This window comes from Pongo pygmaeus, chromosome 4 (genome assembly GCF_028885625.2).
Source record: "Pongo pygmaeus isolate AG05252 chromosome 4, NHGRI_mPonPyg2-v2.0_pri, whole genome shotgun sequence".
Lineage (NCBI taxonomy): Eukaryota > Metazoa > Chordata > Mammalia > Primates > Hominidae > Pongo > Pongo pygmaeus.
The window spans coordinates 99,605,661-99,622,492 of NC_072377.2; the positions used below are offsets into that span (position 1 = coordinate 99,605,661).

At 36.1% G+C, this 16,832-nt stretch overlaps 1 protein-coding gene across 3 annotated transcripts in view; it reads right to left on the reverse strand.

Annotated features, from left to right (window-relative positions):
* The window catches only part of SPATA9 (spermatogenesis associated 9), a 74,185-nt gene that overhangs the window by 26,191 nt on the left and 31,162 nt on the right, over window positions 1-16,832 (reverse strand). The window contains exons 5-6 of one of the 3 annotated variants that reach the window (XM_063665024.1): window positions 14,736-14,862; window positions 12,056-12,182 (exon numbers count right to left, since the gene is read on the reverse strand). In XM_063665024.1, the coding sequence (XP_063521094.1) occupies window positions 12,056-12,182; window positions 14,736-14,862 (254 nt within the window). Of the gene's footprint in view, window positions 1-10,802; window positions 10,876-12,055; window positions 12,183-14,735; window positions 14,863-16,832 lie in introns of those variants that run through there. The other 2 variants (XM_063665025.1, XM_063665026.1) reach the window with 2 other exon arrangements.

Genomic DNA, 16,832 nt, shown 5'->3' on the forward strand with positions numbered 1-16,832 from the left:
TTGTTCACTTATGTCTAATTAATTAAATACCAAGTTTATGACATGAATTGAAAGTATGATTGTGTATCATCTTGCTTACAGACTAGTGAAAAGTTTTACATAAATCAATTGAGTGTGCAGAAGAAGTCTCAACATCTACTATTGAAGACTCAAACAGGTCCTGATGTTGGAGAACTGATGGGGCAACCTGATGAAATCCTACATGCATGAGACTGCAGGACCCTCTTGGGGGGTAACTCGGATTCAGTAAGGCATCCCACTCTGACAAATCCAATCTGGTAGCAATGCCTTAATAATCAGAGGAGAGCTGTGATTCTGAGCACAGCCTGGGGTATGTCCCTCAGAGCTATCTTTGATCTCACATTCCACAGGGATTAGGAGTAGATGGGATGAGAAGGTAAGCCTTAAGTAGTCTTCCTAAACTTTCTAAGGCAGTGGACACAAGTTAGCTATACAACTAGGGTATTCCTTTCACAGACAGCAAAACAAAAAAGGGAAAAGAGGCATTCTCTCGGACTTTGCCAAAGATCTCTGGCTCTTTGAAAGTGTTGCTACATCAGTAGTGGTACCTATTGTGTCCAGAAAATAACCAAAACCGAAGCAGATCCCAAAGGAAACATGATGGTACTCATAGAAATAATTAAAAGGGCCAAGCAGATGCCACTTGCCAGGCTGCTTACCAGATTTGTTCCTGATAATTAGACACCCTGTGAGAATTCCCAAAAATACTTAGGAGACAGCAGATTCAGGCCTTTGTAGAGACTTGAAGTTTTGCAGATGGGGCAAAGCCAATGAAATCCAGGTTATCATTATTCTTGTGATCCCACTTTCAATCATAGGTTGGCCAAGCTTGGAAAATCCTGGGTCATAAGAGAAAATGTATAGACCTTCTCATTCTAATAAAAATTTGAAGCCTTTTGTGGGTAAATAGGAAATTTGTAAACTGAATCATTTAAAATGTATTAGGGGAGCATATTCTTTAAAAATAGCCCTAGATAAAATTCTTCTGTAAGGCAAATAATAATTTTAATAGCAAAAATAAATACCTGCTATATAGCTCATAAATATGTTTCAAAACAGATATATTGATAACATTTTGTTTCTTCTTAAAAATTATTTAATTACCATATTTTACAATTCCAGTTGGGTACCATTAATAAGGAGCAGGCAATGGGAAAGACTAATGGATGTCTTCAAATAGTTATAGTAAAGTAATAGGCTATATAGAAGAGAGAATCAGCAACATTAGCATTGTTATCCATGTTTGGGAGTTGCTGAGAGTTGGTTAGATGGTAGGAAGCAAAAATGGCCAGATTTATTTGTTGTCTGTTTCCCCTATCAGAATATAAGTTCCCTGAGTTCTGGGTCTTTGTTTTGTTCAAGGGTGTATTCCCAATACCGAGACAGTGCTTTTATATGATAGGCACTCAATAAATCTTTCCAGATGTTGGCGAGAATGCAGAGAAAATGGAACACTTATATATGGTTGGTGGTAATGTAAATTAGTACAACTTCTATGGACAACAGTATGGAGATTTTGCAAAGAACTAAAAATAGAACTACTACTCGATCTGGCAATCACGCTAGCATATGTCCACCTAAAAAAAAAGAAATTATTATATCAGAAAGATACCTGCATTCTTACATTCATTGCAGCACTTTTTACAATAGCAAAGACATCATCCTAAGTGTGCATGAATGTGTAATTGAATAAAGAAAATATGGTGTGTATATACCATAGAATACTATTCAGCCATAAAAAAAGAATGAAATCTTGTCTCTTTTTCGTGAGACAGTATCTCTCTCTGTCACCCAAGCTGGTGCAGTGGTGTGATCAAAACTCACTGCAGCCCCAAACTCCTGGTTTCAAATGATCTTCCCACCTCAGTCTCCTAAGTAGCTAACTACAGGCATGTGCCATCATGCCTGGCTAATTTTCTAAAATTTTTATAGAGCTGGAGTCTGGCTATGTTGCCCAGGCTGGTGTTGAACTCCTGACCTCAAGCAGTCCTCCCACCTTGGTCTCCTAATGTGCTTGGATTACAGGTATGACCACACCTGGCCAGAAATCATGCATTTTATACAACATAGATGGAACTGGAGGCCATTATATTAAGTGAAATAACTCAGAAGCAGAAAGTCAATTACTGCATGTTCTCACTTATAAGTGGGAGCTAAATAATGCATAAACATGGACATAGAGAGTGGAATAATAGACACTGGAGACTCAGAAAGGTGAGAAGGTAGAAGGGGGTGAGGGATGAGAAATTACGTAATGGGTACAATATACAATATTTGGGTAATGATTGCACTCATAGCTTAACCTTCACCACTTCACAACATATCCATATAACAAAAATGCACTTGTACTCCCTAAATATATAAAAATAATAATTTTAAAAACCTTCCTGAATGAATACAATAAAATCTGTTAGTTACATCTCAGCCAAGTTGAAAAATTTTATCATTAAAAAATTCATTATGGAGTCAACTAACATATATGTAAATGCAAGCACCTAAGACACATAAGACACACATATAAATACACATAGACACACATGTTTTATCAGACATTACAGAAAGAAAACTTTTTCTCCCACAAAGCACTACATTTTAAAAACTGTAATCCGTTATGGTGAATACTGGCTCATGTGACACATCCCAACAACACGATATGAGCTCCATATGACCAGAAAACAGACACAATAAGAACATTTCCCTTTCTGCTGTTTTCTGGTAAATAATACTGACTATATTAATTGGAAACAGTCCATTATTGTATATAATTAATTGCAGACAGTCTATTATTGTACATCTCTGAGACTAGAAAATAAATGTGTAGCAGGTTTATGGGGGTAATATTGATAAATACATGAGTAAGGTAAATGTAGATATGTAATGCAGTAGAGATCAAAAGAATATACATGTAAACAATTTCAAAATACTTATTTTTAAAAAGCAATCCCTAAAATTTTTTTAAAGCTGTATATCAAATTGGTTATATAATAACACCTAGAAAGGATTTATTTGGAGTGAATTTAAAACACAGTACAAGACATTCCAAGGACAATAAACCAAAAAGACATGTTAAGTCTCATTCAGTCATTTTCTTGTTAGTATTAATATTGGTTTTGTTATTTGAAATTATGTTTCTTATAGTGCAGGACAAACACATTATTGGGTTAATAATGTTAGGAATCAAAAATTTCAGTGTAAGAGAAGACCCAATTAGAAGACATACTTGCAGCCACCAACAAGCATATGAAAGTATGTTCAACATCACTGATAATTAGAGAAATGCAAATCAAAAACACAATGCGGTACCAGATACAGAAAACGTGGTATATAACCACCATGGAATACTATGCAGCCATAAAAAAAGAATGAGATAATGTTTTTTTGCAGCAGCATGGATAGAGCTGAAGGCCATTGTCCTAAGCAAAATAATGCAGGAACAGTAAACCAAATTTTACATGTTCTCACTTATAAGTTGGTACTAAACAACGAGAATACATAGACACAAAGAGGGGAACAACAGAGACTGGGGTTTTCTTGAGGGTGAAAGTTGGAAGGAGGGAGAGGATGAGAAAAAATATTGGGTACTATGCTTAATACCTGGGTAATGAAATAATCTGTACACCAAACCCCCATGACAAGGGTTTACCTATATAACAAACCTACACATGAACCGCTAAAATAAAAGTTAAAAAAAAGAAGATCAAAGAACAATGTAAAACGCTGTAATGTTAAACAGAATTGGAAATATCATTGTAAACTCATGATTTTTAAGAAAATATTTTTCCTACATGTACAGGCTGAAATGGCTAGAATCATGGCCAACCCAGCAGAAAAGAGCACCCTGGTATCTAAATTCTGGGCTTTAATACCATTTGTTAGTACAATGAACCAGGACTTCTAAAGAAATATGTGATACCAAGTCTGGGGCAGGATAAGCACAAGGTGAGCCAGGGAGATCTTATGCCAAAAAGTTAGAATAATTTTGAAGATTAATGGAGTCCTTTTAAAAGGAAACTCAGGACCGCCTGAGCTGGTTCCTACTGGTCTTAGTTGTGATGATTTGGGCTTTGCAATGGAAGAATCAGGCCATCATCATGCTAATCTAGTGGTCAATATTGACATCACTAATACGGGACAAACAGATATTATGGGTTTCCTAATGTAATGCAATATGAAGTATGTACCATCTATGATATATTCCAGTCAAAAATGTTCCAGCATGATCTAACTTTTAGATTTATCTTCCAGTTTCCCAGAAATATAGGAGATAGACGAACAGCCTAAATAAGAGCTTCTCAAACTATAGTGAAGCCAATACTTTTATAGATTAAAAGCAAATTACCTTTTAAAAAACACATTTTTAAAAGACAAACAATATTTCTGGTTTATTTTTTAATCTATATATAGTCAAATAAAACTGTCTTTTCTTTTTAAAGCTTCCGATTTTCCTTTTAAGAGGTTTTTTTTCTAGGCCCTCAGTTATACATGTGGTCTCTCTAATTTCCTTCTGTTTCTTTTCTTTAAAAATTCATTTATTGGTGAAACCCCATCTCTACTAAAAATACAAAAAAATAGCTGGGCCTGGTGGCAGGCGCCTGTAATACCAGCTACTTGGGAGGCTGAGGCAGGAGAATGACGTGAACCTGGGAGGCGGAGCTTGCAGTGAGCCGAGATCGTGCCACTGCACTCCAGCCTGGGTGACAGAGCAAGACTCCGTCTCAAAAAAAAAAAAAAATTCATTTATTATTTCAACATTTCCTTCCATTAACACTTTATTTTTAATAGGCTGTTACTTTCATCCATCTGAATATCCAATTGTTTTAGTACCACAGATTAAATAAACTATTGTTTTCTCATTGATACAAAATACCACTTTTGTCATATATGTTTATATATAAACACATACACACATATATGTTGGGAACTATTTCTGGGATTTCTATGCTGTCTCACTGATCTATTTGTCTCTTTCTATGTCATTAAAATACTGATTTGACTACCGTGGCTTAATAGTATGTTTTACTTTCTGTTAAGGCAAGATTCTCACTCTTTCATTCTTTGTAGTAGTGTTTTTTCCCCTATGCTAATCTCAGTTTTTCTGCTAATTTCTCAGATTTTCTATAAATTCAGTATCTTCAAGGGGTTAAAAAAGATATTTTTATCTCTTCTTTTTCCATGTTAATGCCAATTATTTTATTATCCTATTTTATTGTGTTTGCTAGAACTTTTAAAACAATTCTGAATAATTATTACAGCAGGATCACCTATGTTGTTCCTGTTTTCAATTAAAATGGCTTCAATATTATACTGTTTACTAAAGCCAACACCACACATTATTCTAAATAATCTTTATCATATTTAGTTTCCTTCTATGCCGATTTTGGTTTTGTTTGTTTCTGCTGGGAATGATCATCGAATTTTATCAACTTCCATTTCATAATCTATGAATATGATCACTTTTGCCCCTCAATTTGTTGACATAGCAAAGTATGTATTGGCTTTCCTGATATTTAAACTATTTTTACATTTTTGGAAAAAAGAATTTGTATTTGATTACAGTGTATTCCTTTGACATCTTGCTAGATTTCATTTATAATTTTTGCCACTGTATTCATAAGTGAGATTGGTCTATGGCTTTCTTTTGTACTTAACAGATTGGTATTAGATTTTTGTGAATATGAATTGAAAAGGTTTGCATCTTTCAGTGGTGCCTGAAATAATAACATCAGAATATTTCAAATTTCTTTTTCTTTCTTAAAAACAGAGGCATAATTTACGTATTTTTTTAAAAAGCTAGTTAAAACTCAGCTGTAGAAATATTTGGTCCTGATATCTTTTTAGAAGCTAGTATCACCAACTTTCAAATTTTTACATGTGGCAATTTGTACATTAAAATTTTCTTATTTGGGGACCGGTTTTGGTGATTTATGTCTTACTAAGAAATACTCATGCAAAAATTTCAAATATGTTGCCACAGAACTGCATTTAATTTTTAGTCTTCTGGATCTATATTATTTCTAATCTTGTATATTTTTTCCTTTTTCTTTAATCTATGCTCAGGAAGAATTTAAGGTTAAGTACAAAGTTCCCTTACTTTTAGTTTTTCTTCTTTAATAATGAAAGTACTCTAAATATGCCTTTCACTATATCCCATTTATTTTTGAAAGAAGAGTTCTTTTCAATGCTTCCTTTGATTTCTTTTTGCTCCAAGGACATCTTAATTACATTTTATAACTTCCCAGTAATTAAGGTTTAATATTATATTATTATTTCTTTCTACTTGATTGGCTTTTAGATCAGAGAATATGGTCTATAAAATCTCCGCTTTTTCTGATTTTAAGGTTTTCTTTGTAGCCAACTACATACTAATTTTTTCACAAATGTTCTAAATCATATGAAGGAGACATATTACTCTAGTCAAATAATGCAAGAATACGATACATTGAATTTATTGATTGTATTATTCAATTCTTTTATAGCCCACTAATTTTTGCCTGTTAAATATATTACTGAAAAAGAAATGTTAAAGTCTTCCACAAATTGTATTTTCATCAAGTTTTCCTTGCATTCTTCATTTTCTTCATTGTTTTTGTATTATATCAAGGGCTAGCAACAATGTAGAGCTCAGGAATGCTCATGCACTGGTAGCAAGAATGTAAACTGGCATGCTTACTTTAAAAAACAATTAGTATCATCAAGAACAACTGAAGATACCCATAGCTGTGATCACTGCTTCCAAACCTAGAAATATCCCCACCAGCACCAGGAGACCTAGATATGAGAATGTTCACTGCTACAATTGAAATATTAAGAAATTGTAAGCAACCCAAATATTCATCAACTGTAGAATTCATAAATAAAGCATAATATATCCATAATAGCTGCTGTACAGCAATAAAAATGAATGAATTATAACTACATGCAACATAATGAATAAATTTCAGGGATGTAATAATTTTGAATGAGAAAAAAGCAAGGTACAGAAAAAAACACAAGATTTTATTTATATGAAGTTCAAAAACATTTAAAACTAAACAATATGTTAGAACATATGTTGTAAAACTATAAAGAAAACCTTGAAAAACCATTTCTTTCATTAGTAACTTGCTCACATTTTGAGATGAATGTTTGATACCTGCATTCTGTAACATTTGAAAAAGTTAACTATATATAATATTAAATATTCCCCTGATTAAAAATAGGTCTTATTTTAGCCTTAGAAAATTTTGTGTTATAAATATATTTTAAATTGACATCTTTCTCTTTTTTGGATCTTAACAATCTGTAGTCATCACTATCCATTTGAGTATCTCCTGATAGAATCTTCCATGTTGGAAATAGGCAAACTATAATTGAAACATTTCAAGAAAAGCAAAGTCCAGACCAGGTGGCTCACACCTGTAAATTCCAGAACTTTGGGAGGCCAAGGCAGGAGGATTGCTTGAGCCCAGGATTCTGAGACCAGCCTGGGTAACACAGCGAGACCCCATCTCTTCAAAACATAAAAAAGTAGCCTGGTGTAGTGTCACACACCTGTAGTCCTAGCTACTCTGGAGGCTGAGCTGGGAGGAACACTTGAGCCCAGGAGGTCCAGGCTGCAGTGACCCATGCTCACACCACTACACTCCAGCCTGGGAAAGACAGCAAGACCTTGTCTCAAAAAAAAAAAAAGGCAAATAAATAAGTATTACACACATTTTAAGTATATATATGTAAGTATATATAAGCTCCATATATTGTTACGATATTTAGTTAGAAGTCTTAGATTTATCTACTTAGATGGTAACCTCTGCAGAGCATGACTTAAAGTATAGATTTTGTATTTTAATCCCTTCAGCTATGGTCATAGAGTATATTACTTAATTACCTAGCTACTTAAGCAAATTTCTTTGGTCAAACCAACAATGTTGAAACATAATGAAAAAGAAAACTGGCCATTTTATGTAAATCTACATAACTATAAAAAAGAAAAGTATCATGTTCACTCAACAGTGCTAAAAATAAAAATGCTAAAGGAAGCATCCCACCCTTTCTTTTAAACCCAACACTGGCAGCAAGTTGATGATGATACCTCTTCAGGAGGGAGCCCGGACATGACATAATTCACTATGTGTGAATTTATCTAAATTTTCCATGAAACTAAATGTATTTTCAGCCAATACGAACCAATCATCTTAGAGATTTCTCAATTACTTTGTACAAAAATAATTCTTACATGTGAAGGATTGAAGAATATGTCACTTCAAAATATGCCACTTTGACATAAGAATTATTTCGAACTGAAGTCAGTTAAAAAGAAACAGACACAAGAACAGCTCTCTGCCTTCCCCTTTCTACCAGGGAGGGCAGGATAATTCTTATTTGTCCAAGACAACCCTAGATTTAGCCCAGAGATGGCACCAGAGGAAGCTACATAACACACCAATCCAACAAAATAATAATATAATAAAATCACTAATTATTGAAAGCTACTAATCTAAGTATTTAATATATGGAATAGGCATCATTTAAAAAAATTTAAGTGATGTGTTTTCAGATGTGAAAAAATATACAGTACATACAGTATGAAGTGTTTATACCACATCTACTGTATACACGCATGTGACAAAGGCTACTATATTTCAATATGAATTTCTGTATCTCATAGTGCTATTATAAATACTATTTTGTAGGTAAGAGTTTATGGTCATGAATAATAATAAAAGTAAGGCACATATTATCAACTCCTGAATAATGTCCTGCAGCTTTACCATGTCAAGTCAATATTTATATTTCTAGAGCAGTAGTTCTCAAACTTTTTAGTCTTAAAAACACGTTTGGCCAGGCTCAGTGGCTCACGCCTGTAATCCCAGCACTTTGGGAGGCTGAGGCGGGCAGAGCACTTGAGGTCAGGAGTTTGAGACCAGCCTGGCCAACATGGTGAACCCCTATCTCTACTACAAATACAAAAGTTAGCTGGGCGTGGTGGCACCCACCTGCACTCCCAGCTACTTGGGAGGTTGAGGCAGGAGAATCGCTTGGACCCAAGAGGTGGAGGTTGCAGTGAGCCGAGATCGCGCCGCTGCACTCCAGCCTGGGCAATAGAGTGAGACCCTGACTCAAAAACAAACAAACACATTTACACTCTTATATATTGTTGAGAACTCCCTAATAGCTTCTGTTTATGTGAGTTATATCTATTTATAATTATCTCATTAGAAACAAACCCTGAGAAATGTATGAAATATTTGTTAAATCATATGATATGCAGCTTCTTAGATAGCCCAATGATCCCTGCCTCCTGGTCTTCATGCCCTGGTGTAATCCACTTCCCTTGAGTGTGGGCTGGACTTATTAATTCCCTTGAATACAGCAGAAATGATGGAATGTTACTTCAGATATTAGGTTACAAAAAGGCTGTGGCTTCTGTCTTGCTCGCTCTTTCCCTCTCTGAATCCCCATCTCTATCTAAGGAAAACCAGCTACCATGTTGAGAGTTGTCCTATGGAAAGATCCATGTGGCAAGGAACCAATGTCTCTGGCCAACAGCAATGAAGACCTGGGTCCTGTCAATTGCCATACAGTGAGCTTAAAAACAGATCCTCACCCAGTCAAGCCTTAAGATGACTGTCACCCCACTGACATTTAATTATAGCTTTGTGAGAGACCCTGAGCCAGAGATACCCAACTAAGCTGCACCTGGACTTCTGACCCACAGAAACAATAAGATAATAAATATCAACTGTTTTAAGCTGCTAAATCTTGTGGTAATTTTTACATAGTAAAATAAAACTAATACAATTCATTTCAAACTAACAAAATAATAACATTTTCTATGAAAAATAACTATTTTCTAAAATAAAAAATGTAGTAAGCCAAGTGGTACTGTTTGCATTTTTGCAAATCTCTTCAATGTCTAGTACCATAGAAAACATTTGTTTCCTATATCTGCTTCTGAATTTAAGCTGTTGCAGTACATTGTTTTGGGTGAAATACATAAGGAAAATCCTGCTTCACACTGATACGTAATTGTAAAAGAAAGGAGTATTGTAACAGTTTTTCCAGATAACAGTGGGCATTACTCTTTGATCCTACAGCAGCACTCAACAAATGATGCCTCGGCACGGTGGCTCATGCGGTCAGGAGTTTCAGACCACCCTGAGCAACATAGCAAGACCCAGTCTTTACAACAAATTAAAAGAATTAATCTGGTGTGCAGGTGGCTGAGATGGGAGCAGCACTGACTCTAGGAGTCCAAAGTTGCAGTGAACTAAGAGCTAGGATTGCACCACTGCACTCCAAGCCAGGGGACAGAGCAAGACCCTGTCTCCAAACGAAACAAAACAAAACAAAAAGGTAATTTCTTAAAGATTAGGTGCAACCTAAATACCATATCAATGGACTTTTTATGCTCTGTTACATTAAAATTTATAAATCTATCCTCCACTTTGAATGGCTCATTTACTAATGCATAATTTTATAACATCATGCATTGATTATTTGAATAATATTAGTTCTCTCAATATCTTTGCATAGCAAATTACCCCAACTCAGCAACTTAAAACAATAAACTTTTGTTATCTCACAGTTTCTTTGAGTAAGGAATTTAAGAGTGGCTTAGCTAGGTGGTTCTGGCTTGAAATCATTCAAGAGCTTGCAGTCAAGCTGTTGGCTGGGCTATGGTCTTCTTAGGACTCAACTGAGAGATGGTCCAATTCCAAGCTCACTCGTGTGCCTTTTGGCTGCTTCAGAAGATCTACTCCCAAGTTCACTCCCATGGTTGCTGGGAACCCTCAGTTCCTTACCATGTGGCCTCTCCATAGACTGCTTCAGTGTGTCCTCAGCTGGCTTCCCTCTCTCAGGGCCACCTCACAACCTGGCGGATTGTCTCATGGTGAGCAGTTCAAAACAAACAGGGGTGGCAAGGAGAGACACACACAGAGAGAGAGACAGAGAGAGAACAAGATAGTCCGCTCAAGATGGGAGCCATAGTCATTTTATAATTAATCTCAGTATGATAGCTCATCACTAGAGACAATCAACTCCACAATCAAGGGGAGGGAAGGTAACCTCCGCCTCTTGTAGGGCGCTGTACTGAAGAATGTGTAGCCACAGCTACACAACCACCACAAATTGTCAAGCTCATCATTGTGGATGCAAGTTTTCCCAAGTTCTAATTTTTGCTTTAAAGCTTACATTTATCCCTGGCAATAAACACTGTCAATTGTTTTCCTTGAAATGACAGACTCGCTTCTTTTACATTCGAGAAAATACCTGCCAAATACCCAGCTCCCTATAAGCATAGTTGGGTGTTTTTGTCAGTCATTCTTTCAAGTGAAAATGACATTCCATGAAAATGACATTCCACGAAAAAAAAAAAAAAAGTAGCTCACAGCTCAAACAATTACACAAGTACATTTCCTTGAGGCAATCATGTGTTTCAGTAAGCAGCAGAAGTGCCTATGCCTACTACTTCATATTTAATTACATGGAATGTTAAAAATGATGTGTACCCTGGGGTCAATATTTAATATATGTACTCAAGCTTCTTAAGTAAAACTGATTTCTTCTATTTTCTTTTGGTACATACTAGAGTGCTTGGGACTTTCATTTGGGAAAATCACTGTGGGAAGGAATAAATAAGGCATTGCTTCATGGAAAAAGGTGTGCACTGCGATCAGATGGGAATTACATTGAAATTGGCAGAGAGGAGGAAACATGGGAGAGGAAAATAAGCAGACAGTAAGGCTGGAATGAAATGAGCATGTTATGGTCTAGAGTAAAGAGAGGGAAGGCTAAGTTCACAGCAAGCTGTGGACTTGATGCAATCATCTGTGAAGGGAGCCAGTCTGAAATTCTCACAGCAGGCTCCATCTGAAGGGGCAGTGTCAGGCAGACTCCTAGACGCTCAGGGACTAGATTATTATCTGGCCAGAAATGCAGTAGAAGTTTCCCAGAAGGCTTCCAAGAGACAAATAACCTCAGGTTATTTGCCACTCCTAAGGGCACCAATGTCAGTCATAACCATGCAGTTAAGTAAGAGCTTTTCCTATCTTACCTTTTCTCCTTCCCTCTTGCAGCTTTGAAGAGGCCAAAAGCAGAAACTGATGAGGGAGAAGGGGAGCTGAGGAGAGGAAAAGCAGCTGACCAAAGTTCCCTCACTCTTCCACTGTAGACTTCCAAGCCTGGAGCAAAACTCAACGGGGAATGGGAAGAAGTTTTGAATGAAATGAGATTAACATTTGGTTTATTACATCGAACTGGACTCAATTACAAAAATAAAAAGACTACTACTTATTACCTGAGAGCAACAACAAAATTATCATTATTTATTTATTAATTACAGCAAACTCAACTCAATTACTAAAAAAAAGACTATTCATTTACTACCTGAATGCAACAACATAACTATAAAATCTCCCTGAGATTTGAAAGGGGTGGGAGTGGAGCACTGTGAGCTGGAACAAACAGAAGGCACAGGCTTGAAGGTCAGTGGGAGCTTTCAGCATGCACCCTGCTCAGTTCACCTCATTTAATAAAGTGCTTTCAATGCCTGCGATTCACTGAGCTTCTATTTTTGCCAGGTTGAGGGTCTGCTGGGTATATTTTAATGAAGGAACAAATGTATTTATATTTAGGGGAATGGTGTTTCATACTGAATGTAACCAGGCTAACCTGAGTTCATATCCTGGCTCTGCTACTTAAACAATGTGGCACATTTGTAAATCTCTTGGACCCTCAGTTTTCTCATCTATAAAATGGGGATAAATTATGCCTACTTCACAGGGCTATCATAAAGAGTAAATGAGCTAATATATGTACGGTAAGTATCACAGTGCCTGGTATACAGTGAGCACTCCATAGGTAGCATCAAGGATTATGATCATGCTCTAGTGCGGTGACCTAGCCAATGGGAAACATTCACCAGGAACTAGTGCACAAAATAGACTGAAGAGGAATCAAGACTAAGAGCAGGGAGAAAATTGAGAAATATTTAGCAAAAACAACAAAAAATGTTAACACAGTAGCCATAGAAATAAAATAGAAGGGACAAATATAAAGGATATTTGAGAGGAAAATGGACATAAGAGATAACTGCTTAGACATATATGGTAAATAAAAGTGAAGGAAGAGTCCAAGGCAGCTTACATTTTCAAGGCTTGGTTGGATTGGAAAATAGTAGAAATGGGAGAAATATGGAAATTGCGAGTGAGCAAGTTTAGTGGGTGAGCGTAGTGGGAAGAAATACTGGTTTTGTTTTGCTATATTTTGAATTTAGAAGACTCTGAGAGTTTCAAGTACAAATATCTTATAGTTACTTGGAAAGTTATTCATTCATTCATTCATTCATCTAATATTTCTTGAAAGCCTACTTTAGTGTCAGACACCATGCAAAGATCTAGCAAGAGCAATCTAGTAAAGAGTTGGAGTTTGAATGGGACATCTGGGCCAGACAGAAAGATCTGGGGACTTCAACATAGAACTAGCCCCCGAAACCATGGATATTAATCAGTTTTCTATGAAGAGCATCAAGAAGAAAAAACTTATGAAAATATTAACAGTTAGGGAGTCATGAGGAATGATCAAAGTGGTGGAAACTAAAGCAGTGTCTCATGTTGTAATTATTTTTATATTAAATTCTAACCACCTATAGTTTATAATATTTAATCATGTCAATAAAGCAATTTCATAATAGCTATCTATATTTTAAAATTTTTATTTTAGATAGTAGTGGATGCCCATTTGCCCTTCATGCAGTTTCCCCCAATAACTACATTTAAAAAAAATTTTTGTTTTTGTTTAGATGGAGTCTCACTCCATCACCCAGGCTGGAGTGCAGTGGTGCAATCTTGACTCACTACAACCTCTGCCTCCCAGTTCAAGTGATTCTCCTGCCTCAGCCTCCAGAGTAGCTGGGATTACAGGCGTGCGCCACCATGGCTGGCTAATTTTTATATTTTTCATAGAGACGGGGTTTCACCACGTTGTTCAGGCTGGTCTCAATCTCCTGACCTTGTGATGTGCCCGCCTCAGCCTCCCAAAGTGCTGGGATTACAGACTTGAGCACCGCGCCTGGCCAAAAAAATTTTTTAGAGGCGAGATTTTGCCATGTTGGCCAGGCTGGTCTCAAACTCCTGGCCTCAGTGATCTGCCCACCTTGGCCTCCCAAAGTGCTGGGATTACAGGCATGAGCCACTGTGCCTGGCCCCAATAACTACATCTTATATAACTATAGTACAATATCAAAACCAGGAACTTGACATTGCTATAAACCACTGACTTGATTCAGATTTCACCAGTTTTACATGTACTAGTGTGTGGTATAAGTGTAGTTCTAAGCCATGTTATCATATATATGGATTCATATAATTTTCATCTTTAATTCTTAAAATATTTTCCTTTTTATCACTCCAGTTACTTAGATGAGGTGAAGAATCCACACCACAAGAATTTGAAAAAACAATTTTTGTAGTTTACTGATACTCCCTAATGTTCAAACATTATAGCAAAGGCCACAAAGATTTTTAAAACAGTTAATTAACAAGTAACACGTATGTATTTTACACTATTTTACAGTACTTTATCTGTAAAATGTGAGTTATGATTTCTAAAGTCCCTTATAACTCTGAAATTCTACAATTCTAGAATTCTAATTCCTAGGTCACTTAACCTCTTGATATAAAACAGAAAATTGTGGCAACTGCAATAATTCTTTGGAGGCAGGGTCAGTCTCTTACCTTATCAGGCCAGTGTCCAGTGGGACAGAATTAATCACTGTCTTACTGTAGTAAAAACACTCTGCTAGCTTGGGAGATTTAACCAGGTTCCCACAGGAACCTGCTTCTCCAAGAGGGCTTTGTAAACCTTTGATAAGGAGAGAATAAACTAATCAATAGTTGCTCTAACAAAAAATCTACCATTTTTTTGTAATAAAAATATTTTTATCATATTGTTTTAATAATATTTTAACTAAAACATCTATACTGGTAGCATATAGTATATTGGTATTGAGCTTCATTCCCACTCACTTAAATCCAAATCTGTAGTATTCTGATCTTGGCTAGACAAAGAGAAAGCATCCTCAGTTTAGGAAGAAAATAATATTAAGCTAGTTGTCAAGAAAATCATTTATAAACTAGATCCACCCAACAGGTCTATAATTTATTTCATGAAAATAGTGAAAGCTTTTGTGCTTAGACAAAATGTTGGAAGATCCGTATACGTAAGATCAGTGTCAGAACAAATATTTGCATGCTGAGAAAACACCACTTTGTGAAAGTTTCCATGAGGTGTAGACTTTGTACAACAGTTACATCTGGGAGCTTGACAGACTTCATATGTTTTACAGATTGATGGCAATACACAGCAATCATAAAGCTAGATTTCTAATTCAGTAATGTTCTAGAAAAAAACAGTAACAACAATAGTGGATTACATAATTTGATGATATTCTTTTACTGAACAAAAGTTAATGGAGTATATTTCAATCCTTAAAGAATTGTTCAGTAGCTTTTTCCGTTTTAAACTGTACCAGTATTTCCATTTCACGATACCGAAATTCTCTCAAGGGGAAGCTTCAGAGCACATAGGACTCGCTTTCAGTCACCAGAGTCAGCAGAGGCACAAAACAGAAAGCCTTCTCACTAAGAGGAGCAAAACATGACACCCTAAAACCCAGCTGTTAAAAAAAATTATGGCAAAACCAAAACACACACACACACATTTTTCATGTTATCTTCAAATTTTTGGCAGAGAACCACAGCACATATGGGGCTCAAAAAGTAGTTTGTCCTCCTATTTAAAAATACGTATCTAACTTGGAAATATCCATCAAGGGATAGAATTCACATAGAGACCATTTGCAGAGCACTTCCAGGCACAACTCTGGGAGAGAGGCCTGAGTGTCCCCAATTTACAGATGCTCAGAGGCATCAAGTGACTTTACTCCATCACTCAGCTGCCCAGGGGCAGAAATAAAATAAGAACCAATTTGTCTAACTCAAAAATTTGCTGCTCTTAGATATATTCTACATTACCATCTACAAGTCATTCCTGTATCTTTATTTAAATAGTCAGAGGCCAGGCACAGTGGCTCACACCTGTAATCCCAGCACTTTCAGAGGCCAAGGCAGGACCACCACTCGAGACCAGAAGTTCCAGACAAGCCTGGGCAACATAGCAAGACCCCATCCCTACAAAAAAAGTTTTATAAATCAACTGGGCATGGTGGCACACACCTATAGTCCTAGTTACTTTGGAAGTTTAGGAAGGAGGTTTGCTTGAGCCCATGAGTTTGAGGCGCAGTGAGCAATGATTGCACCACTACATTCCAGCCCGGGTGATAGAGCAAGACTCTGCTTCAAAAAAATAAAAATAAGAAAGAAATAGAGCAAAAACTCTACTGAGGAACATTCAGCACTTCACTCCTATAGTTTGCATTTACTTCACTTATTTCTTTAAAATTTCCTATAAAGTACCATTTGCATTAAATCTGAAGTATTTTTCATTTGACTAAGTCTAACTATATGTTTGAGTATTATTTTCTGTTCTTTTGGTAAAGGAAAGTTTAAGTATAAGCAGGGGAAAACAGTATTTGGAACATATTTAGCAAAGGGCTAAAATCCTCACTTCATATGGAATTCATAAATAAGTACAAAAACATTCAAAATTAGGGAAAATGGCAAAGAACTTATACAGATGATCACAAAGTATTTGTCTGTTTCTTTAACAGATACTTTCTGAATGTCTACCATGTACTCTATGCTGTGCTATGTATTAGGGATAGAATAAAAAAGTATTTATTGACTCCATGCTACATTGTTTAAAAAATGGTT